The sequence below is a fragment of the Pan troglodytes genome, chromosome 14, assembly GCF_028858775.2.
Source record: "Pan troglodytes isolate AG18354 chromosome 14, NHGRI_mPanTro3-v2.0_pri, whole genome shotgun sequence".
Lineage (NCBI taxonomy): Eukaryota > Metazoa > Chordata > Mammalia > Primates > Hominidae > Pan > Pan troglodytes.
Window position 1 is genome coordinate 75555044 of NC_072412.2, and position 27009 is coordinate 75582052.

General features: G+C 34.6%; 1 protein-coding gene and 1 pseudogene across 1 annotated transcript in view; both read right to left on the minus strand.

The window, feature by feature from the left end:
- The window catches only part of KLHL1 (kelch like family member 1), a 426381-nt gene that overhangs the window by 183450 nt on the left and 215922 nt on the right, over positions 1-27009 (minus strand). The window contains exon 5 of the mRNA XM_016925362.4: positions 9237-9449. Coding sequence (XP_016780851.2) covers positions 9237-9449 — 213 coding nt within the window. The remainder of the gene's footprint in view (positions 1-9236; positions 9450-27009) is intronic.
- On the minus strand, positions 20535-22122 carry LOC107967926 (26S proteasome regulatory subunit 4-like; annotated as a pseudogene).

Genomic DNA, 27009 nt, shown 5'->3' on the forward strand with positions numbered 1-27009 from the left:
TATAACTTATTTTTACTCATATAGTGTTATTGTCAAAATAATTCCCTAAAATTATAGGTCCAAATTCCTCCTTGCCGGAATGTGGACACTGAGGTCCAATGAAACTTAATATACTTTCCATGATCAAATAGTGAACTAATGTTAGTCAAAAGTAGGATCCAAATAAACAGACATATCGTCAGGTCTCCTGTCCCAGTAACATCTGCAAACACATATTTATGCCTTTAGTGGACATAAATAATTTTCCAATTATCTTTTCTAAATTCAATCCATACACTTGCACACAAAATACCACACAGTGTAACATATTCAAAAAATATTTCAACAATTCTATTCTCTCTCTCTCAAATTAGGTATTAGAGGAACTTTGATATATTTATATTTTATAAATTTATCTGAGTGACAAGATGAGATATTATATTTTGTTTAAGTTTGCCTTCCCCTTGTCCATTCAATAAGGGATTTTTAGTCAAGTCTGAATCAATATGCTCTAATAACTCTTTACAGCAGGGTTCTTAGCACCCACTGTTAGCTCCACTGCCACATACAAGTATAAAGATTTCTCTCACATTCCAGACAAATAACATATCAACAGATAGGAGAAATACCTAATGTAGATGATGGGTTGACGGGTGCAGCAAACCACCATGGCACATGTATACCTATGTAACAAACCTGCACGTTCTGCATATGCATCCCAGAACTTAAAGTATATATATTTAAAAAAGTAAATGAAGCTAAACTTGCTAAGACCAAGAATAAACTTGTATTTGTTTACTCAGTAAAAATTTGAGTATTGTCTGTGCCAGGAACTTTTGAAAAGACCTCTACATCTGTATTTCTCAAAAATATAGTTGTAAGAAGGGAAATAAACCACTAAATGAAGCAAGAATATAGTAGGTGAAAGTTCTAAGAACAGTAAACATTTAAGCTGAAACGTGATTAATAAAAAGACTTAGTCATGATGGGTGACCACCTTCTAGGCAATCTCAATTGAGGGGTGGAGTGGGGCAGTTCATCCTAACAGGTAGGAGGATGTTAGCAGTAATTGTTTAGAATTGGCAAGATATAGTACTCATACGAATAACAAAAATAATTTTAAAAAATTATCTCTAGACTATGCACCTCCCTTTAGTGTTTTCCCTCTCACAGTGTGTGCCTGCCACTACAATCCTCTCCCCCTTAAATGCCATTGCTTCTAGTCTCCAGAATCAGTTGGTACTAATGGACTATATAGTCCTCTTCCCTTATCTCTCTATACTCACTATTTTTGTGATATCATGTTATGTTATGTATTTAAATTATGTCTATATGCGATCAGTCTCCTATTTAATACCTTCTGGCCATCCTTCTACAACTCCTGAATGATGCATTCGACAATCTACTCAATATCTCCACTTAAAATATTAAAGTAGTGTAATTAATTCAGTTTTCCAAAATCTTAAAAGCACTGGAAAAGGTCTAATGATTTAAATGGCCTTTGCTTTACTGCAGATGTTTCACAATATTTCTTTTACTTACAAATTATTATACCCTATATTAATGTCATCATTTTAATATAAAATATAGATGAATAAAAAATGGAACCTCCTTTAATGTTTAATTGAGAAAAATAACTGTTCTTGCACTTTGTGTCCTCTTGGTAAATGCTATGTATAATATTCTGTAGTATGTAAAGATGCTTATAAACCAATTTAATTTGGATAACCCTGACTTCCTCAAGAAATAGAAGTTCAGTATGGCTGAAGAATACTGACAGCTGGCAGAATATGAGTTCAGAGAAGTAGCTTTGGGGTAATTGATGTAGGGCTTTGTAGGATAGGGATATTAAGATTTTATCCTAAAAGCATAAATCTTGTCAAGTAGTTAATTGGGCCCTTGAATCTGTTTTTCAGAAGAAATTTAGGACTACAGGTAAATTTTTTTGTAATTTGTTTCTACATAGCATTTAAAAGTATAAAATTAAATGATATTTTCTCCACCAAAAATATAGTGTCCTGGGGCACTGTAACATCAGAGAGTAGAACAAATTAGCAATGACAGTTGAGCAAGAGTGACCAAATCAACTGTGTCAAATACAATTGAGATTGGGGGAAAAATTACACCATTGAGGCATTTGGTGATTTTCATTAGGGCAAATGATTGATTGAAGTGGGTTGAAGAGAGAATGATGGTTATGTAAAAGTACATTTAATAATTATAAAAAATAACTACATATTATGTTGGAAAGGCAAAAGAGAGCTGGAATAGTTAGTGAAAATGAATATGACTAGTTTTGTGTGTTTGAAACAACAGAACTTTGTAAATTGATTGGAATTTTCCAAAATTGACTAAAAATTGATAAAATTGATAATGTAAGAAGTGCTCATTGCAGTAGAGGAACCCCTTTGGCAAGAAAGATGGGATGCAAAATAGATCCAGTGGAATCAACCCTTGATTCAAGCAGAAACACTTAATATATTGTAACGAAAATAAAGACTTTCAGATTATGTTCCAAATTCTTCTCTATTTTTTGCTATACCAAAGAGAGTAACATGTATATGTATGAGGAGTTTGTGCCTGTGAATGTCCTTGCATATCTTTTATTATATTAATACCTCTGCTGACTTAAAGCTTGCTAATAAAACACTTTGTCTTTTCTTAAATTTTGTAACTTGAACAGTGAATGTCACAGGGGGGCTAAATGATCATGAATGTAAGTATCATTTAGCATAAATTTATTGATCTTAGAAGCATTATTTATTGTCTATGTATTTCTGTTTTAAAGGCATTGTTTTTAAGATTTCTTTTGGAGAAAAGTAATACTATTCCTTTTTTTTCTTACTCCTGCAATCTAGCTTTGTAGAGAAGACTATCTCAATAATGATGGCCCGGTATAATCATTAACTAATCAGACAGCCAGCAAATCAAAGGGGGAAAAATATATTGAAAAAGTAACAATGACTGTTAATGGATTGTGTTAGTGGGCTTGATTAATTATTTTGGCCTTACTCATTTGTAAGAAAATAAGAGTTTTAATTTTTTCTTTGTAAAGATAACATACAGAATACATTTAACAGTGAGGATTTTTGCAGCTAGCCTTGGAGACACTTACCAAGGAGTAGTTTGGGGATGTAAAATCAAACAAAATATATAAATTTCTTGAGTGTAATCTGCTCTGTATATTTTACACTATGGTTTCAAAATTTATATTGATTTACTCTTTGTAACTGTTTTTATAAATCAGAATTTTAGTTGTAGCTATAATTTTTATCATCATGAAGAGTCCGTATGTCACTGGTATCTGATCAATAGCCACTTTTCCAATGAAAAAGGTTGGAGACCTCACCCTTCCTTCTTGTATTGCTATTACTACTACAAGTAATCTTTTGGAATAATTTATTCAGCTTTACACAGAAAGACTTAATTCATGTAAAATAGAGGCAGCATCTGTCTTCTAAAGTTAAATACTTGAATGTCCTTGTTATTTTATTGTGCTTGTTATTAGATTAAACCATATTCCTCTAAATCTAGGCAATATTCTATTATTTCATTGCAAGCTTTTTTCTTCTACCTTTTGCTACAGAAAATAAATGTGCATGCACATAAACCCTCACAAACACACACACCTTGCTATATATTTCCCTTAAGAATCAGTAGGTTTGATTGTTAGAAGTTTGAAAAATGTTTCCTTTTGTCTTAAAAGAGATAAAAAATACCGGCCTGGAGCAGTGGCTCATGCCTGTAATCCGAGCACTTCGGGAGGCCGAGGCGGGTGGATCACCTGAGATCAGGAGTTCAAGACTAGCCTGACCAACGTGGCAAAACCCCATCTCTATTAAAAATACAAAATTAGACACGCGTGGTGGCGCATGCATGTAATCCCAGCTACTCAAGAGGCTGAGGCAGGAGAATCGCTTGAACCTGCAAGGCAGTGGTTGCAGTGAACCAAGACTGTGCCACTGCACTCCAGCCTGGGCAACAAGAGCATAACTCTGTCTAAAAAAAAAAAGATATAAACACTACCAATTCTGAGCTAGGAAGCAAAGTTTATCTCTATATCTCCAACCTTCTAAATAATCTCTGACCATAAAACTGAATTCCCCTGAGCACCTTTTGACTTGATAATATGTAGAATTATAGTCTCTTGATTTTTAAACAACATACTTTTACATTTAAAGCCATTCATTAGAAAATAATATAGCAAAAATCTGATACTTATGGGTATTTTTAAAATTCATATATAGTAAATATTTAAGTACATACTACAAAGAAATATCTTATGAATTCAATTAAAATCAGTGGAAATAATTGTTATAAATTGTTAAAACATGTTATTTATTTTATAGCAACATGGTACTTTGTTGAATCCCAGAAAGAAAAATAGCAGAATAATGAGTAAATCAAATCAGGTATCCTCTAAGTAAACTATATATATATATTTTTTTTCAGTCATTCTCTAAAAGGACAGAAATTTCTATATGTTTTCTAATACTGCTGAAATTGTGAAGCCTCAGGCTATTCAGGAAAAATATGAAAACTATTACAAAAAATTCCATTCATAACTTATTTTTTTAAATAGTGTAATTCATTCTTGGATTATAACTCAGTTATCTATCACTATCATTTTCCCTTTTTCTCTGGTTCTGTCTATAGCAAAGTAAAATAACTGAATTTATTTCTGGATTAGTTATTATATTTCAATAGAGGACAGAGAGCAACAGTGTTGCTTCTGAGTCTTTTTCATACCTTGTCTTCCTTTCCTGCGCTCCTTTTGTCTACACTGTTCTAATCTGAAATCCATATCCTCTGTTATATTTTCTACACCAAATTACCATAACTTAATGTGCTAATTTATAATTAATAAAGAATATCCGATTTTCTCTGTGTACTTAAGAAATAACAAAGCCCAGATACACATAATGGGCCTACTAATAAAACACATGGGAGGACAGAAATGATAGGACTGAAATATGTCCAAGTCAAGTTGGTCAGTTGCCTCATGAACACAAGAGGCTATTAAAGCTAAATTAATTTTTGGCACTAATCGTTCTTTTAACATGTTCTGTTTGTTGATGAAGTCTCTTTCATTGTTTTTATTTTTACTCTTTATTCTAGAAATGTGTTCATGCATTTACTAAATACAGTCAGAGCTACTCCTTGCTATAAAAGTACTTACAGATTATATGGTTTAACACTATCCTGGAAACATCTGTTTTTTTTTATTTATATATTTTTGCTTTAAATATCTTTTAAAATCTTCTTTAATTGTTATACTCTTGTCTTGGTCAGTGTTTTATTATGTTTTGGTGAGGAATTTTGTAAGCAGCCCACACTGAGTCTTTCAAATATTGTTCTCTCACTCACCTGAAATTGGCCATTTACATCTGCAGGAATTACCTTACAAACAAACACAAAAATTTATCAAGTCTCCTTCAAAAATTAGACCAAGTACTGTTCCTTTTGAAAATCATCTCTTACCTCACTGAGAAAATATAGACTCTTGCCTCCTTTAAATATTGCTAGTATTTTAAAATATAATATTGTTTTCCTATATATTAAATAAGCAATATATAATTATATGTTACACTATATGTAATATTACGTGTGTGTATATAAACACATATAAATACGTACATGTATGTGTACACATATATGTGTGTGTGCATATATATATATAGAGAGAGAGAGAGAGAGTGAGAGAGAAAGAGAAAGATTGAATACCCAAAGGAATATAAATCATGCTGCTATAAAGACACATGCACACATATGTTTATTGTGGCACTAGTCACAATAGCAAAGACTTGGAACCAACCCAGATGTCCAACAATGATAGACTGGATTAAGAAAATATGGTACATATACACCATGGAATACTATGTAGCCATAAAAAATGATGAGTTCATGTGCTTTGTAGGGACATGGATAAAGCTGGAAACCATCATTCTCAGCAAACTATCACAAGGATAAAAAATCAAACACCGCATGTTCTCATTCATAGGTGGGAATTGAACAATGAGAACACTTGGACACAGGAAGGTGAACATCACACACCAGGGCCTGTCGTAGGAGATACGAGTTGATGGGTGCAGCACGCCAACATGGCACATGTATACATATGTAACAAACCTGCACGTTGTGCACATGTACCCTAGAATTTAAAGTATAATAAAAAATATATATATATAAAAGAAATTATGTGATTAGTTCAGTAGTATATAATACTTTGATTCATGGTACTTTTAACATTTCCACTCTCATTTATGCTATAATATTGCTGTGACATATTCTCAAAATAACTTCCCCTACCACTACAACTCTTTTCTATTTTTTTCCTATTTTTTTCTCATTCATCTAATATATTGTGTTTGAAATTCCACATATTCTATCTTCTCTTGGTAGCAACACACACAAACATCTCATGTGCATGTGTAAATACTCACAACATATGCACACAAATCACTTAAAGATTATAAGCGACCTATATATTAATCATTCAAAAAAAAGCATGGACAAACCTTACGTTAACGAATCCAAGAGCAGCAAAAAATGTTTCCTGACCATTTTAATAGCTTTTCATAAGGACCCAAAGGTGTTTAGCAGCTTTGAAAGTCCATGTGCAAGTCTGTAAAATCCTTTATTCAATTAAACTTTTTTTTCATTCTGGTTTGACATTGAGGCAAATATGAAACCAACCCTAAATAAAAAATTGTAATCTTTCCCCCTTAGTGATAGAAGATCCACATTTCTGTCAGATCCAATTGGAGTAAAATCTGGTCTTTAAAACTAAAGAGGATGGCAATCACGCTGATTCTCAAAGTACTCATTTGTCAAATGGGAATAACAGTATCAACTACATGGGGATTTTGTAGAAATTAAATGAGATAAAATCATTTGGTAGCTAAAGAAATAAATGAATGTCTTTAAGTTCCTATCAAACTGCTGTTCTTCCATCTTCAGTGTCTTTAAAAGAACCTTCAAAATTGATTAATCAAGGATATTTTATGATCTTCCAGGTTAGAGAGCAAACAGGGAAATGGCACTCATATTGTAGAAATATCTCTGTGTATATTCATATCTGGCCAACCTATGTTTGCAGGAAAACCTGATTTTCCACTAGCTCTATGAACTTTGAAAATCACTTAACCTCTTTGAGCCTAATATTCCTCTGTGTAACAGATTTAATAATCTTTACTTTGCATCTGTTTTTTAATATTAGAAATATATGTAATATGCTTATAATGACACATAATTCATTAACATTAGTTATAGAAGTGATAGCCCTTCTTTTATATGAAGACATTTTATAAACAGAAAATATTTCCATTCATTCCTCCTGCACATCTGTTGTGAAAGTACATATAAAGTTATAATGTGTGATAGCCCCAGTTTGAAGGATGAGGAATGGAGAATAGACATATGCTACATTTATGTCTATCGCACACTGTTTAAAATTTTGTTAATAGTGACATCAAAAGAATATTTTATATCTTAATTTTAATAAATATTATTCCCTAAGCAAGATAAAGCACCTGAACCAATAAGAAATAAAATTCCACATATAATGTGTAGCCTTAGGAACAAAAAAGCCAACAGGACATCTCTGATCTGACGTAACCATTTAATGACATGCACAGGTGGCAGCATCTCCCTATATCTGATGACAGAAGAGTTGGAAATGAGGGCATAAAAGAATGACATATCCTGAGAAGAGGAATCTGGTCACATTCTTGACCTACTCTAATATGTGTCCTACTATTTCTGATTTTGTGCACAACATAATTCCAAACTCCCCACATTTCAACCAACAGTAGAAATGGGTAGAGAGTAATGACTGTGCCAGAGTCAAAGGTACCCACTGTCACAGCATCTGTCATTAACTGATAACTATCATTGGCTTTCTGGCTAATAGTGATCATTGGCTATTTCTTCCCCAAAAGATTACCCTCCCAGACTCTAATAGATACTACCTGGCATTAGAACCCAAGCTGGGAGATTTGCAAAAATTCAGTACTTAGCAGCAAAATTTCTTTGTCTAGGTATGTAAATGCATGTTTCCTCTTCTTTGTAAGAGCCTGTTGTTATGATATGCTCACATAATTTGAGTTCCATAAATTATTTTGCTGTTTTTTTCTCCTGTACTAATCTCAGCAGCCAAAGGATATATAATTATCACTTATTTATAAAGCTTCTCTTTTTTTCAATTACGGTAATGTGTTTCTAACTTTCCATTCTTAATATATGACCATAAATCCCACTTCTATACTTACTGTTAATACTTCATACTTGCCTACTGTTCTTCTACTAAATGTCCTAATTCTCTGTTTTATATTTTTAGTAACATATGGATTAGTAAAAATGTTGATTGTGATTTGGATTCAAATGAGGAATCTGGTGAATGAGATAAGCCTCCCATTTCCCTCACACAAATTATATATACAAACAAGTTTACCCATCAACTTAGAAGTTAGGGTCACCTTCAAGCTTATTTTTGGATAACTTTACCAGCCAGAAACCCTGAATTAACAATGCTGTACATAGAGAATTTTGTAGCAAATTAGTTTAAAGATACAAGACTCAGAATCAGAGAGAACTAGCCACTCTTCTTCTAAGTTGAGTGAACTTCATGTTCTTATTAATTTTTCTGTACCCTACTTAACTCATCAATAAAGTTAAGTTGGCTCACTTGGTGTCTAGAGGCTTCTTAACTCCAATTATTACATATTCCATAATTCTAATTGTTAACTACTGTTAAATCATAACTCTCTACTATTTGGGTATGTTTTATTCCTCTGCAGAGGTTGAAATACCATGCACTGAAGCTTTGAAAAATCACACAACATATGCATTTACATCAATGGATGATCACATTATTGCATCTTATATCAAATAATTGATAGGAGACACTGTATTATGATTAGGCTTTTTACATATATATTATCTAATGGATCTTCACAAAACTTCTGTATGGCAGTATGATCACATTTTATAGATAAAGAGGTTGAATATCAGAGAAATTAAGTGATATTATCATAATCATACAAGTGGCCATGAGTCAATAAGCGGCAGAGATACGATTTAGATCCACGATCCATCATCATACATCATTTTCCACCATCAAATTTAACTTAAAAATAGTATTTGATAAAAGCATTTAAAAATGTGAATACATAATTAAAAACGTGTTTTGATGTTTACTTTTAACATAGGGCTTTTCAGTACATTGAATCTATTTAAACAGCATCACACGTCATTACCTGTGGTGGAAGCAGTGGCAGTCTTATAAAGGCAAGAAGCATGCTCAGGTCATTGCATCTACTCTGCATGTCATACTTGACCCACATCATCAATGCATGGAAGATGGTTTCTTCATCAGGAACATTGACATCATCACTGGCCAGTAGTTTATGGAGCTCCTCAGCTGGAAGGAGTAAAAACTCTTGATTTCTGATAACTTCCATTATGTTTTCCTGCAGGGAGAAAATATCTTGGCATAAATTCTGTTTCACTTTTATTTAGCTAGTAAAGCATTTCAGAAAGAAGAAAAGTAGTCAATATCCTTTGTTCTTATTATAACATAATCCTTGAGACTCAATCCTTCAGAAACTAGAGGCTGTAAAGATGAAAGCATTGTAATTGTAATTGAAGTGTAAATGTATCCCAGACAGCACAGATCTTGTAATAAGTGGAGGATTATAATGCTGAGCTTTGTTATGCAGGCAGAATGTACTAAGTGATTAAATGTTCAAGTTTCAAGTGTACTGCTATATAAGATTTGGTGAATAGGAAAAAATAACATTTCACATTTTTAAAAGCTTGACTATATGTGTAGACATATATATGAGAATCAGAAAATGGCACTAAAATTGCATAGATAAAAGTAGCACTATAAGATGCACCATTGTTTATTCAAAAGAGAAAGAATAGGACAGATAGGCCACTGAAGTCACAAAATCCAGCAAGTTCCATCCTGCTATTATCGCTTATCCCTCCCTCCTCTCATGACAATTTCTTTGGCTTAATTCCCGTTTATTTTCTTATTACCATTTATTTTCTTCCTGATTGCTCCCATAACCTCCTAATTACACTGCCTAACTCTATTCTTAGCTTCTCAGTTTCATCCTCTATCATGATGACAGAATAATATTTCCAAACCATAAATGTGCTCATGGTTTTATTCTGAAGTTTTTGTTTTGTTTTGTTTTATTATTTCTCCTTATATTTTGGTTCAAATTTCTTGTTTAAGCAAGCTGGTGTTCATAATCTGACCTTTTCCTGTTCTCTTTGTTTTTCAACTTGCCATCTTGTTTGACATTTCCTCCCTTACTTACTCCATTACTTAAAATGACTTTTATCAACTTTGCTTTTCTAAATTTCTGTCACATTTCAAGATTCAATTCAAGACTTACCTATTACATATGGCTCCTCAAGTTTCTACTGAGTCTCATTTGACCTGGTCACGCCTTCACTATCCCCTTGCGGTGTGTAGTGGGTGTATCCCTGCCACAGCAGATACCACACTGCAGCCTAATCTTTGGTAAACTTAGAAATCTTTTCACAAATTTTAAGCTGTAAGACCCTGATTTATATAACCTTGTATATCTAGATCCTGGCACAAAGCCTGGAAAACAGCAGAGGAGCAGTACATATTTGCTGAATACATGAATTGATAATCTCTGCAGAGAAAAACAAAATTGTAGAAACAGCACAGGATAGTACAGTGTTTTAACAACATATTTTAAAAACTACTTGTCAAAAACTTTCTTACATTTTAAGCAAAAAGGCTTCTGTGGACGATACATGTTTAGAGAAGACAGAGATTCTGCTGTTTGGCCTTCTTTGCTCCACCTCTCCCCATGTCTCCTGGGACAGCTCCAAGACATAGCAAAGGCTTCTCAGGTTCTAGTTTTAAAGCCACAGTGGTGGTAGCAATAGCCACAGGACACATATTTTAGTATAAAAACTGCAGTAGAGTGACACTAAGTCTCTTCCAAAGAAGCATTGTGACCGTGCTAAACAGAGTAGAGGATTCAGCAAGTGACCATTAATCTGTATGTTAGAGCAGTTTCAAATTTATTTTTTGAGGAGAAACCTGGTCTGTGTTACAGTATGTCCTTGGAGCTGAAGTAACTTCAGCTTTCACAAAAGGGCACTAACTTACTTTCTTTCAGGGCATCTGTCATACATTTACATTAATTGTATAATAATAATACAATTTATAAATAATGTCTTTATTTATACTAATTGGCTTCCCAGAATAACTGAAAGTAGTTATTTTGGTTCCAGGAAATTGTTTTGTTCCTTGTGTTTCCTTTGGGCACCATGTAAATTATAGATGCCCATAACTGTTCAGGTAATTAACAAATTAAGTGTTCTGAGATGTTTTGCCATCAGATTTTTCAAAAAAAAAAAAAAACTACGTGAAGCTAAAGATGTTCTGAGGAATCTTTGAAAGCTTTGTCCAACTGTTGTTCCAGTTCCAAAAAATCTATGCCTCCATTAAACCACACACAGAACTCTATAGCTAAGCCATCAAAATATAGTGAGGGATGTCATAAAAAACAGCTCTATGAAACTCCTAGTGGTGTCTGTCATAAAGATACTGTTCAAGGCATATTTCATTATATTTTGTAGTGTCCTCTTTATGATGACCCTTGGGAGAAGTTTCTTTCAGGTTTTAGTAGCAAGAATAATTGCACTTCTCCTGAATAAATTGGTTTGCTTTTATCATGGATGTTGTAAATTATGAATTTGATCAGATTTCTCTTTTTTATTTGGCCTCCCGAAAACTTAGAGTCAAATTGAAATCTATCTGGTAGGAAGGCTATAGACTTTTATAGTCTGATTTCTTTTTCACACAGCTCTGATAATAGTTTTGTTTAATACCACTACAGCACTTTTTCTTTTCTTTTTATCTCTGCATCTAACTTAAATAATATTCCAATAATTTTGTACTTTTATAAGTTACACTAAATCTTTTGGTAACCAGCGGCGTTGTTTGTACAAACTGCTATAAGGAAATGGGACCTCAGGAGCTGGTATCAGATCTTTCACACTTACCTACGTATTATTACATAGGTGTTATTTTTTTTTTTGCCTTTACACTTCATTGAATTTCTCAAGTTCTCCTTGCTGTTTTATTTTTCCATCAAGCCTCATTTTAATGATACTTTGTTTATGGTACCTACAATGTAGGTTCTGGAAATTAGTTGTTTTAACATCATTATGTGTTATTGCTAAAAGAGAAAATATCAATTCCCATTGAGTTTCTTACATTGCTTGCATATGTTAGCAAACTCCTTATTGTCTATGAAGATCATATAACAAGAGGCCTGTTTGCCTTTTGTACAATCTCTTTCTTAGGTTTATTCAATCATCCATTCAGCATAGGTTTATCGAAACCCTGATATATGGCCCTGATAATCATCGTGAGGACAAAATGGATTTGAATAAAAAAGCTCGCCATATGGGAGACACGTAGAAAAAGTGCAATTATCTGGAAAATGATAGTAATCAACTCTGTAGAATCCAGCTTTTCAAGTGGACCTAAAATATTAGAAAGGAGTTTAAACCAGAAAATGGGAAATGGAGACATATAGTATTCTGGCCAGTGAAAACCATATAAAGACATAATCAGGGAGTATAGTATGTGAAGCCATAGTTGTCAATTTGATTGACAACAAGCACAGAAAATTTGTGGGAAATAACATTGAAAGGGAAGTTTAGGTGAGATAACAATGGAGTAGAGGTAGTCTAAAACTTTGATGGTCTTATATGTATGATATTATCATTTGAATATATTGAATCTCATGAACACACACATACATACACACATTTTCTACATATGGGTTAAAAATGCTTATTATAAAGAAAGATTTTGGCAACAAATGTATGTTGCCATTTCATAAGACAGGATAGCTACAAAAATAAAGACTAAACTACTATTTACTATGACTACTTCATAATATTTTAAAATAATTTTTCTAGCTAAAAAAATGTAGTTTTGTTTTATCCTGAATAGACAGAAGTTTTGCACCAGATTTTTTTTGTTTGTTTAATTATTTCCTGGACTTAATGTGAACATATTTTCTAATATTCACTTCTTCTGTGCATTAATTAAATTATGGTCTTCCCGCATTAATTATTGTTAATTATATATATATATATAACTCTTTTGAAATTTTATTAGAAATATAAATTTTTATATGAAAATTAGCTGAAAACTAATGGTAATATTGTATCAAACAATATAAGTAAATCCCTTCAACTATCATCTTCTTGTTATTAAGTTTAAAATATGGATATTAAACTATAGCAATATATTTTATTATTGTTTAAGTAACTTTAATTTTGTTTACTTCATGAGCAGCTAATATCAAACCAACACATTATGTACTATATGGTTAACTCAAGAAATCTCTCTCTCATGGAAGTCTACTGAGTTAAGACTTATGTCTTACCATCTTATACTCTGTGACCATTAGTCAATTACAGTAAACTCCTAGTCACGGTTCTAAGCATTATGGTAGGAAGATAAATCCTTTGTCAGACCACTACATAATCTCTGGCTAGATTTCAATGCACCAGAGGATATAGAATTTATTTAATTATCCATCTAAACAGTTATTGGTTAGAAAGATGAGTTCTTAGGAGGCTCATAATGCCAAGTACCTGAAAAAAAAATGGGGATCCTGGAATTTGGCTACATCCTCTGGTTGAGGTTGATTAGGTAAGTATGAAAAATATAATCTTTGGGTCTAATGTTTTGGGTCTAAGATTTTAAAATTTCTAATTCCTTAAGCATCCTTTGCAAGCAAAGTTTTGAGAGTTTCATGATATATGCATGGTTCTACTATTTTAAGGATTGAGATAGAAAAATTAATGTTTTGACTTCTGAGACAATGTTTTTCCTGTTATGTTATGTACTAGATTGAAATGAAATTTTCAGTCTTCTATTTCATCAGATATAAAGGTACAATGTAGGCCACAGTGGCTGTTTCCCCAGAGGGCACAGGTAAACCTTGACCACATCTTTGGTGTTCTCTATCGAGCAGCTTTTTCATTTTTTACAACAGGGCCAGGCTGATAATTTTCAAATCTTTAAGATCTGCTTCCCTTTTGATTTTAAATTCTGTCTTTGATTCATTTCCATTTTCTTGAAATTTACTATAAGCAGTTGACGAAAGCAACGCGGCTCCTTCGTTACTTGGCTTAGAGATTTCTTTTGCCAAGTGTTTTGCCACTCGCAAGTTCTTCTTTCCACAAAACGCTGGGATGCAAACACAATTCAGCTAAGTTCTTTGCCACTTTATAACAAGGGTCACTTTTCCTTCAATTACCAAAAACCTATTCCTCATTTCAATCTGAGACCTCATCAGGATGGCCTTTACTGTCATAGTTCTAGCAACATTCTGATCACAATGACTTAGGTAATCTGAGACTTTTCTCTACTGCTCTCTTCTGAAGTCTCACATAAATTGCCCTTTACAGTTTGTTCAAGGCAATATCAGTTTATTCTAGTATGCATTTCAAAATTCCTCCAGCCATTATTCATTATGTAGTTCCAAAGCCTCTTCCACATTTTTTTGGGATTTGTTATAGTAACTCCCTATCCCTCGGTATCAATTTCTGTCTTACTTATTTTCTGAGCTGCTATAAAACCATCTTAGACTGGATAATTTATAAACTACAGAAAATTATTGCTCACAGTTCTAGAGACTGGAAAGTCCAACATCAAGGCACCAGCAGATTTGTTGTTTGGCGAGGGCTCCTTCCTTACAGACAGCATTTTCTTGCTGTATTCTCATATGGCTGAAGGAGCAAACAAGCTTCTTCTGGCCTCTTACAAGGCACTAATCCCATTTATCAAGGCAGAGCCCTTATGACCCAAATACCTCACAATGTCCTCCAGCTTATAATATAACCACAATGGGGATTAGGTTTTAACATATGGAATTTGGGGGGACACAAATCATAGCAGCATCCCTTCCAAATACTATATTTAATATTAACCCAAGAATATGACCTTAGGTGGAAATAGGGTCATTGCAGATATAGTTGATTAAGTTAAGAAAAAGTCATACTGGATTGGGGTGGACCATAATCTAATGACTGTGGTCTTTCTAAGAGAAATTTTGAGATACACAGATACACCGTGAGTAGAACTCAGTGTGAAGAAATGAGAGACACAAAGGGAAGTAGGCTATCTGAGATAGAGGCAGAGATTATGTGTAGTTATGCTACCACAAACTGAGGAATAACAAGGATTGTCAGTAACAGAAGCTGGAAGAAGCAAGAAAGGATTCTTCCCTAGACACTTTAGGAAAAAACATGACCCTGTGGATAATATGACTTTGAATTTCCGGTCATTAGAACTGCAAAAAAGTAAATGTAATGTCTTTTAAGCCACCCATTTTGTGGAACTTTGTACAGCAGATCTAGGAAACTAACACACATCATTGGAGAGATCTATAAAAATTATAATTTAAAAAAAACTTACTTTAAAAATCTCAAATAAACTTAAGAAAGCATCACAACTATTTCCCATCTTTAAAATAAGAATTTCTAAGTTATTTCTTTTATAGAGTAATTCCCTTAAGAAATACTAGCTTTCCCATGTCCCTTATGGAGGATAGCAAATATCAAGAGTTATAAATAAAATCCAGGTGAGCACCTTAAGAGTAAGGCTGCATATATGTTGCATAGGTCATATATGTGTGTGTATATATATATATATATATATGTATATATATATATATGTGTATATATATATATATAATTTTCTATTGCTTTTTAGAATTTAAACTTTCTAAAAATGCAGAGTTGAGAAAGACATCTCCCTTCAAGTATCAAGAGTTTTTAGTAATAATTACCTTAATGGTGTTGCACTGACATATTGCTGTCAAGATTCTAACTTTTTCAGGGTTTAAAACGAATTTCACTGGGCTTTTGATTATTTGCCTTGCCTGAATTTTTAATCCGTTTGTCAAAGTTGCTGACTGAACTGTTGAACACTACCTTAGAATTTCAAAGGGAATGGAAGCTCATTATGAGATTGTCACAACTTGTTATTTTACCCGGGAGAATGCTGAAGCTAAGAGGAGCTCACATATAGTCATACTCATGGTCAAGATAAGGCTAGGATTAGAAACTCAGCTTTTTGTCCTTAAGCCTATGACACTTTCCATTATACAACCTGGCCTATCTATTATTTGATTAATTTTTTTCTGGTTCTCCTCACCCATCTATTTTGAGCTTAATGTCTTACTTTGACCTATGTGACATATATGCACCCTTAATCTTAAGGTGCTCACCTGGATTTTATTTACAACTCTTAGTATTTCTGGGTCGCACAACATGGCATGGTGATTATGGGTGATTTAATTTGGAGAGCTGGACAGGATTTAGATGTCAACTCTGCTACTTACTATCTGTGGAACATTAAGGAGCTGGGTTTCTTGTATGTAAATGAGGATGAAAATAGCATCCATGATAATGCATTCTTATCAGAATTAGGTATGAAGACTAAATTAAATTTACTATCCTTAGAGGAGTGCCTGTCTCATAGAAAGGAACACGTAAGTGTTAGCCATTACTATTCTGCATCTGACCCTACCCTTCCCTTCAGCCTCCTCTTGCTGGCTCTAGAGGCTACATTAACATTACTTTATTTTCTCTATTTTTCTGATTATTCAGTAAATCAAGCAATAATGTTTTATGGGATTCTTTCTCTATGCCTAGTATATGCTTAATACTGGGAATATATAAATTAAAAAAAAGAAAGGCTCTGGCCTTAGGAATTTTACTTTCTAGTGAGGGGGACAGTTTAGTATTATAAAATAATTACATTCATTTTATAATAAGAAGAAAAATTTAGTGATTTGAAGAGGGTGACAATGGAAGTGAAATAAAAGAGACCAGACTACATTTTTGTCCTTTCTGCAATAACAATTTCCAAAAAAAGAAAATGTTTGTAATAGATCATGGATTCAGAAAGCACTAAGAAAATATTGGTGTCATCTGGTCCAATTCTCATTATCTAGACAGAATATCAAATAGGAATTACCATTATCTAACATATTCTTAAACTGGAAACATTCTTTGAAATCACTTAATTTAATTTACATTCCAAACACTTTTACTGTGCACTGATTACCCGGTAATTATTTTCAGTGATGGGAAACCCATGACCCTGTGAGGAAGCCCCTATCACTGCTGAATAGCTCTATTAGAAAATTGTCCTATTTTTGAAGCAACATCTGCCTTCTTGTAATTTTCTTTCATCCAAGGGCAAATCAATTACTATTCTGTTTGTCACCTTTGTAAATCCTTGCATATTAATATTTTTCTTACACACACACACACACACACACATATATGTATCTTCTTGTAAAGGCTAAGAACTACCATTCTTTAATCTGTATAAAAGGTCCTAATTTTCAAAAGCAGGAAAGGATGCTAGAACTAAAGATATAGTTTTAGTTGAAACTATATATGTCTCTGAATATACCTGCATTTTTCTTATTGCTTTAGAAATGATAAAACAACAATCAGCAGATATTTTTTGACTCTATATTGCTTCTTTGCATACATTTTAATCTTATGTATACAAACATATACTTGTTTAATTAATATTATTCAAATTATACAACGAAGAAAAGTATTCAAAGAGCTGTTAATGTGTACAGGTTTAACGGTGTTTTCCTGTTTTCTCTATATTTTGTTATCAGCTCTTAGGAAATAAACATGGAATATAATTTCTTTAAGCATTCAAATTCTATGTCAGTTTCTTCCTTAATAATGGCAATATGCAGAAAAGTTACTAAATGCCATACATGTTTTGTTATCATACGCATAAACCCTCTGCCGAGTTTTCCTTACCTAGAGCAAAATTACCTAGATACAACTCTGCCGGACTGAAGTGAATGGCTGCCAGTTTTCTTTATTAATTCTATAGCACCCACTAAGTGGTAGCTCCCTAATTCATAGTAACTATATTTTTACAAAATATGAGAGTATTAATTTTTTAAAAAAGAAGAATTTTATAATTATCTCAAAACTGTTTCTAGTATCAGAAATAATTTCTGGTGACCATCTTTCAAGATCATCATACAGGAGAAAATAAAATTTTGTTATTTTAAGTCCCTTAAATATATGTGATTCTATGACTGGAAGTGGTCTCAGACAAAATGCTGTTGAATAGATAAGAGGAGTTAGAAATTATAGTGGAAATAGCATTGACTTTTTAATAAAAAAGGAATGATATTCTAATTTTGATCCTTTCTAGTCATGATTTCCCAGGGAAATGCATTTAATAATTCTAAGACATCATCTCCTCACCTTGAATATAGATTTTATAACCACATTGAGTTAATAAACATTTTGCTGGTTTGTTTCGAATATCAATTGATATTAGAAAAAATAATATTGAAACTTTGGAATGTTATGCAAAACATTTGCAATTATTTTGGGAAGATTTTTTAACTCTTGTAATCATTTGGTCTGCTTCTCATACTGGACATATATTGCTCAAAAGTTTAATATGTGATACCTATTGTCTACTAAAGTAGGAGAAAGGAGCCTATAGAAATAATTTATAAATTTTATTTTTTTAAAAAAATACTCCAGTCAGCTAAACAATACTACTTCTATTTTTTTGATTTAACAAAACTAACAAATTTCTCAAATATGTTAATTACTTTGCAAAGTTTAAACATGCATGTATAAATTATTAGAGTAGTAGTATTTATTTTTATAATTAGTAATATTAGGTACATTAACTTCCTGGTAGAGCCTAAACTTATCTCTTCTGCCTCCTTGATAAATTGCTGAACATCAGTATTTGCCAATATTCTTTAGGTGTCTAGCAGTCATTGAGAACGGTGTGAGCTAGAAAGTTTAGGAGAAAAGATAAATCTCTGTACAATCTTTATAAAAGCCATATGTTTTTAACAGCTTAGAGGAAAATAGTATCATTGAAAATTAAATCATGAGACAATAACACACCTATGTGTTGAGGTCTGTTTCTTTTCATTGCAGTAAACTGTCCAGGGCACCTGATCATATAATTTTTCTGAAATGATTTCCAGTGTTTGATGAAAGAATAAAAATAATGCTCCTCTACAACCTTACTAGAAAAAGAAAGTTGTAATGCAAGATAGCCTCTCTGCTTTTCCTGCTCTAGGACATCTTTCAGAAAAGTGGCTGGAAGAATCTACTTTGATCTGTAAGAAGGTATGTATATTGTGTCAGGTGGTGCTCATTCTGTACTTACAGAAAATTGAAAAAAAGTTTATACCCTAACTTCTCAGGAAAAAAAACAACAATTTTCCAGGAACTAAAGAATTTTATTGTCAACCTAAGATTTATTTAGTCTTTTGTCCTTATGCTTATAAGCATAAATGATACTTCGGGAAAGCCTGTTATATGCATAATCAGAAATAGCTAGACAGTTGGGATAAAAAGTATGTGTAGAAAGAAAGAAGTCAGTACAGAAGTTACTTACATAACCACATTGACTATTTTGTAGTAAAAGACAACATTAGCATTATTCAATGAGGAATACATTACAATTTTGCAATTTAAGGTCTAAATGGTCTCCACAGAAGCATGTAAAATTTTAATTATGATTTTGCATTCATTTATTGCTTAATAAAGGATTTAGATTATTTCCCTTCTGGGCTGAATAATTTACTAGTTGCTTACAACCAACATTTAAAAATCACAAGACTATATATTCTTATATTAACCTATTTTTGAAGCTTTTCTGAACAGTAGAAATAATTATAATAATTGTCAAAGAAATTCAGGAGGAAATGAAAAGCAAACGATAAAAATTAACACCAACAAAACCCTAAAATGGAAACTAATGAAATAATATACTCTATAAAAAAATTGGAATAAGGTGATTATTCTCTTGGTAGCTACATAAATTTTTAAAAAATATTTCTCGAGTTTGTCAAATAATAATTTAGTACCTGCCATTAATGTATCTCTTAGCAAACAAAAGAACCACTAGCTACATTACAACATATATTGTTATGTATGATGCACTAAATATGAAAGTTGGTACAAAACATAAATGCGTGGAGCATTAATATATTTTGTACCTAAGATGCAGGAAAAATAAACAAGGACTGAAGTTCATACCTCACATTTTCATCCTGGATGGTCTCAATTCTGGAAATGGCTATTTATTATTTCTTCAAGCATTATAAATGAACAATTATTTACTTATGTATTTATAGGTATTTGTTGTGCGTGAAAGAGCACCCTTTTTTGGGAAACACAGTGTTGGAGCATAGTGACCAACAGACAAAGGCCACCCAATGGCCATCTTACACATCACGCTCCAAAAGACACATAGGATGTTTGCTAATAAAAATCAACTGGAAAATGGATCTCACTGGGCAACTCCCCCAGCCTCACTTGGGGGTTAGGAAATCTCCCAACCGTTTTCCTGATGGCAACTGTGGTATATGAGATAGAGACCCGAAGGGGTGCCTTTCTGTTTTTTATAAAGAACATTTATTTAGATTTTTTTGAAGTCATTGAGTTACTTTTATTCTATGTTCTCTTATGGCCACCAGACCAACTTCTATTCACATTGCCTTGAGGTCTGTACAAGAGAGGTCATCTTTAGCCATGATGGAGTTGTCTAGGATTGTATCATTGGCCAGCGTAATCCTGCTTGTGCAAATCTGAAAGATGTGCTTCTTAGTCTTTCCATCAGGTAGGGGGAAATCAAATTTCTAGTCAATACGATCTGGTCTAATAAGTGCTAGCTCCAAAATTTCTATTTGTCTTGTGGCCGTAACTTTTACATCTCCCCTTGAACCAAATCCATTCAATTGGTTCAACAGTTCCAACATTATTGGCTGAATTTATCTCTCACCACCAAAATTTGAGTCATATCTTTTTTTCCTAATGCCATCAATTTCATCTATAAACACAATGGAAGGTGCATATTTTCAGCAACTTGAAACAATTCCCATATGAAATTGGGCCCATCACCTCAGTAATTCTAAAAAAGTTCAAAGCCAATCAATCTCAACAAAGTGGCTGAGGTTTGGTTTGCAACTAATTTGGTCGACAAGGTTTTAGCTGTGTCAGGTGGACCATAGAGAATGATCTCCTTAGAGGACTTGATATTCATATTTTCATAACATTCAGGATGTGTGAGAGGAAGCTCCACAAATTCCTTAATTTCCGGGATTTGGTTGGCCAATCCTCCAAATTGGCATAGGTCTCCTTGGGGACCTTTTCCACCTTCTTCACCCTAACTAGCACCTCTATCATGGCATGCACCTTGCGGTTGAGCAGAACCAAGCAGCTTGGTTCCCGCAGATCCTTGTCTACAAATGACAGAATGCTGATGTAGTGTTCTGAGCTCACAAATGTAGACACGGTGGTATGATTGTCATCAATGATCTCTTCCAAGGTTCCTACTGATGTCAGAGTCTCCTTCAGATCACCCACTTCGGATCTTGCTTTCTTCTTCTTGCTTTTCTTCTAATGGTTTCATTTGTTCCTTATATCTAATGAATTCTTCCTCCATGAGAAGGTAGTCTTTAATTCTAACTTCAATAATTTTAACAGGCACTGAATGTGAGGTGTTACCAGTTGCAGTTTGCTGGCAGCATCTGGTCCCTTTGTTTTCTTATTTTTCCCCACTCTAGTTGGTACAAGAGGTTCACACTTCTTTTCTTGTTTGTGTTAGGATTCTTGCCTCCTCCAGTATCATGACCACCACTCTGACTTTGACCCATCTTGCCTTGGCCACTCAAGCTGCCACTGTCATGGTGCGTCTCTCACAGAAGCCCATCCCATTGGCACATTTAACAGAGCCATTAAATAACTCTGGTATTTTTCTGATTTTGTAATATAAACGGGTTGATTTGTATATTAGTTTCCTATTGCTGCTGTAACAAATCACCATAAATTGTGTGGCTTTAAAAAATACCTATTGATTATACTGCAGTTCTGGAGGTCAGAAGTGCAGGCAGAGTGTGGCTCAGGTAGTTTTCTGCTTCAGGTTTCACCGAGTGAAAATCAAGATGCTGGCAAGGTTCCTTAATTTTTGGAATATTTGGGAATAATCTGTTTCTTTCTTTTTTCTTTTTTTTTTTTTTCTTCAAGGTCTTGCTTTGTCACCCAAGTTGAAGTTTGCAGTGGTGTCGTCTCGGCTCACTGCAGCTACCATCTCCCAGGTTCAAGTGATTCTCTTGACCCAGCCTCCATAGTAGCTGAGACTACATGTGTGCACCACCATGCCTGGCTAATTATTGTATTTTTTAGTAGAGACAGGGTTTTGCCAGGTTAATCAGGCTGCTCTTGTGACCTCAGGTGATCCACTCACCTCTGCCTCCCAAAGTGCTGGGATTACAGGCATGAGCCACCGTGCCCAGCCAGGAAAAATCTGTTTTCAAGCTCATTCACATTGTTGGTAGAATTTGCTTCTATGTGATTATAGTACTGAGGTCCCCTTTTTCTTGGTAGCCGTTGCCTGGAGGTCACTCAGCTTTTAGACACTTCCCACATTGGTTGGTTTGCCCCACTTTCTCCATCTTTACACACAGCAATGGCAGGTTGAATCCTTCTCATGCTTGGAATCTCTCTTGCAGCCCCTTCAGCCTCTTCTCTCCTTTCTTATTCTCCCATATCTCTGATTGGCACTTCTGGCTTCCTCTTCTGCTTTTGCAGACTCATGCCGCTACACTTGACTAATCCTGGATATTCACTGTATCTTAACGTTGGTTAATTAGTCATTCTAATTTCATCTGCAAAGTACCTACACAGTAATAGCTAGATAAGTATTTGAATAATCAGGACACCTTGGCAGACGGGAGAATCTTTAGAATTTTTCATACCACAGTGTGCCCGCTTTTCAAATTTATCAATTTTTCATGCTTGTTATTAAAAAAAATAGTGCATGAAGCTGATGGATAACCCTCAGTCATTCAATAAAATGTTTTAGTCATTCAATACAAATGTATCTTATATGCTAAGTACTCTACTACAGAACATAAATACAAAGATGAAAAAGGGATGGCTTTATCATCAAAGTATTAAATTTTTTTTTTTTTTTTTTTTTTTTTTTTGAGACAGAGTTTCACTCTGTTGCCCAGGCTGGAGTGCAGTGGTGCAATCTCGGCTCACTGCAGCCTCTGCTTCCTGGGTTCAAGCAATTCTCCTGCCTCAGCCTCCTGAGTAGTTGGGACTACAGGCGCACACCACCACTTCACCTGGCTAATTTTTGTATTTTTTAATAGAAACGGGGTTTCACCATATTGGCCAGGCTGGTCTCGACTCCTGACCTCGTGATCCGCCCGCCTCAGCCTCCCAATGTGCTGGGATTACAGGTGTGAGCCACTGCGCCCAGCCTGTTTAAATACTTTTTAAGGCTTTTTATAAATTGAAGATATGGAGAAGACAAACTTTGTCATTTGATCAATAGAATAGTATTGATAATATTAGTGGTATTATCTAGTCAACTGAACCCCTTGAAAGGATACCTGATAATTTATTTAAAAATCAAACAATAAGACATTATTTAAGAAACATTATTTACATAAAACTTTTGATTTTCAGGGTAATCTTTGTCCTTCTCTTTAGTAAGTGCCTCTGACTCCCTGGCCAAACTTAATCTCTGAGTCAAATTAGAAGTCTGACAAAAGAGGCTCTAAAAAAGCTGTGGAAGCAGTTACCTGGCTATTACTCATGGTCCCCTGGCAATGTGTCTTAAAATTTTTGGACACCCCAAGCACTGAATTGGATTAAATGATGCTTTCAGTTAGCTCTAGGCCAGTCCTTGACATGAACGGACATTCTACAATGCAACAACTAATTGAGACTTGTGACTTTATTGAAAAACCATATAGAACACTTAGAGATTGATCTTTCCAGTAGCCCAAAGATATCCTTGAAACGTAGTTATATTTGCCTTCACAATAAATGAGAAAATATTGTTAAACCTAGCAAGGGACATTGGTTCCTTGCTGGGTGTGTCACTAAATGCCCCTTTCCTCCAGAGTGCGTTGACTACCTAAAGAGGAGGGGAAAGGCAGGCTGTCAGAGGACATGAACACCTGATACCCTCACCATCCTCAGTTGATGACTATTTGAGTCCCAACAAATTTGACCCACCCATGGTGAGTCTACTGCTGCCACTGAATAACATGTCTTGTAGTGGATATAGAAGCCCTGCAAGTCACCCTGTTGTCCTTTGGGTCCACAAAGAAAGTATGAGAATAGCAGATGATGAGATCATTAACCAGATTTAGATTTATTGATTTATCTGTACCATTCCCTGTGGTTACTGAGTCCAGTTAAACCTCAGGAACTCAGGTCAATAGAACTTCAACATAACCCAAGTTTCAACTGACAAATTCCTCACCATGGAAAAAGTAGTCATGGTCAAATCAGCAAAGATTGACCAGTAGAAAGTGCAGCATAAAAGTGATCATTGGGTGCCCTCTCCTGATAAGCCTAGGCAAGGGTCTTCCCTCAGAGATCTCAGAGTGTGGTTAATAATATCTCCAAGGAGGAGATTAATGTGCTCTCCACCAAATAATTCCTGCCTAGATGGCCCCCTAGGGCCTGCTCCAGGATAGCCTCTGTTACTGACACAAATGCTATTCCTTCCTGCCCTCCCAGTAAGCCTAAGGATGAATTGCAGAGCCCTGCAAACTTTTACATGGACCTCAGGACTGGGTTTTAAAACCAAGACAAGGAGTTTGCCTGAGTTCCTGTGCACCCCAGAGGAGATCAGAGGTCTTATGCCAAGATCAGAGTTTAATGGAGAGGTGGAAAGAAGTGCACTTCTTGGTCCTTTTGGCTGTGTGGTGCACAGGTGACAATGATACCTGCAACACTTGGCACTAGGATGCAGGGAAACAAATAATACTCTTTGCTTTTGGATCTGAGGTCACCACCAATGAGTCCCTTGTCAGGCTCAGATATGAGTGAGTTCTTTTGAACCCCTATAAACTTCAATGTTATGGCCCCACTATTGAATATGTTATTAGTATATATGCATTGTTTATATGTACTTCTGCTCATCTTTACCCCCAAGCCCCAAAAGGACTTGCTGACATTAGGGATATCTTAGCGGGGAATGTGGAAAACTGTGAACCTATCCAACTAATAATACCTAGTGTCATTGCCTCTCTAAAACAATATCAGTGGTCTGACGAATTAAAAAATAAAAAACTATCCTTGAGACAATTTTTTCTATTCAATGCCACATGTAGCTTGTGCACAAGGATTCAATGCCACATGTGGCTTGTGCACGAGGCCTGGAGACTCACCATTGATTATAAGTGGTCCAATGCTGTATTCAGTCTTTGGTGCTAGAGACATCTGACATGTCTGTCATAAGGATTATTACTCAAGCTAAAGGAATTTGGTCAGCTGCAATTGATATCACAAATGCAATAAAAATTACACTTTTTTTTTTTGTGATTCCTCTACAAAGGGTGTCTAGAGTTAGCCAGAAGAAAGAAACACAAGCCAAACTCAGGAAGGTTGTAAGGAGGAAGAATATATCCCCTCAGGCATGGAGCAACCCTCAGGTGATAATCCCAGGAATGAGAAGAGCCTCATAGTTGCCCAAGGCTTTGGTGTAAGACTATTGATTGGACAAATGCTTTCTTCTCAATGTTCATTATCATAAAATTATCAGGGAAGCGCAAAAGCAGGTTGTTTTAATATACAAAGATGACAGTAGACTTTCACAGAGCTCTTTCACTTTCTCAGAGCTGTTGTTCTTTTACATAATACAGTCTACAAAACCTTGATTGCCCTGACACTCTACAAAACATCACAGGCATCCAGTCTATTGATAATGTCACCATGGTAATTGGATTCACTCAGTAGAAGCTAGCAATTATTCTACGTAACCTAGTTATACACATGTATGCCAGAAGTTGAGAGATGAATTTTATGATTTTCAAGGATCTTCTGCATCTGTATACTTTTCATTGATCATCTAGTCTGGAGCATAGCAGTAGAGATCCTCTAGGTAAACAGCAATGTCCAACCAGAAAAAAATGAGGCACAAAATTTATTGGATATCTTTGAATTTTGAAAGCAACTAGAAATGTGATTCAACTCGATTTGTTGCATGGCTCTTCAGACTATCCATTTCTAATGGGGTGAGGGCAAGCAAATCCAGGTGGTTGTGCAAGCTTCCCTGAAGTGTGCACAATATGATGTGCAAATCAGTTTGTTCTGGAAGTATACATGGGGGTAAGAATGTTGGGAAAAGAAGCAAGCTACTCTCATTGATAAAATCCTGGTTCACTCATCTAAAATTGTGTGGCAAGGTCATCCTCTGCATAAGAAGTACATGCCTATTCTTCACCTCAATCTTACAGTCTTAAGTAGGGCCCCTTACAACAAATTTGTGAAAAAAGAGAGAACTCAGTCCTAGGTGAGAAGCACATTAGCACGATATATTGATGCTAGTCATAACAGTTATACAAGGAAATCCATCTTGTAGGCAAAGCTGTGAACAACACACTTGGATGCCTACTCTGAAGAAAAAGTGAGACGGCCTTAGTTAGGAATATACACGGCTTTCTAGGCACTGGCAAATAGCTTTGCTAGCTGTTGAGATGCCGGAAAGGAACAATAGAGAAAGATCAGTGGGAAGGAGGTCTGGGATAACCAAATGACAGTACTGGAGTGATCACAAAGAATCTTTCTTGAGTGCTTAGCAGACAGTATCCATTAGAGAGGAGGCTCTCCACAATCTGGTAGACAGAATAATTTGTACTATGAACAACAGCTATTTTCACTCTTTAGCCATTTCAAAGTTGCTACAATAGGCCCACAAGCAGAGGACCATGACAGCAAAATAGAAGTTATGAATGGACTTAAAAATATGAGCTTTCCCTCACAAAGGCTGAACTTACTATAACTTTGTTAATTCTTAATATGGCACACCTCTTTAGGAGAGATAAGCCAGCTGTTGGAAGTAAACTACATAGGTCTCCTTCAACCTTGGAGCGGGGCAGACATTTATATTTT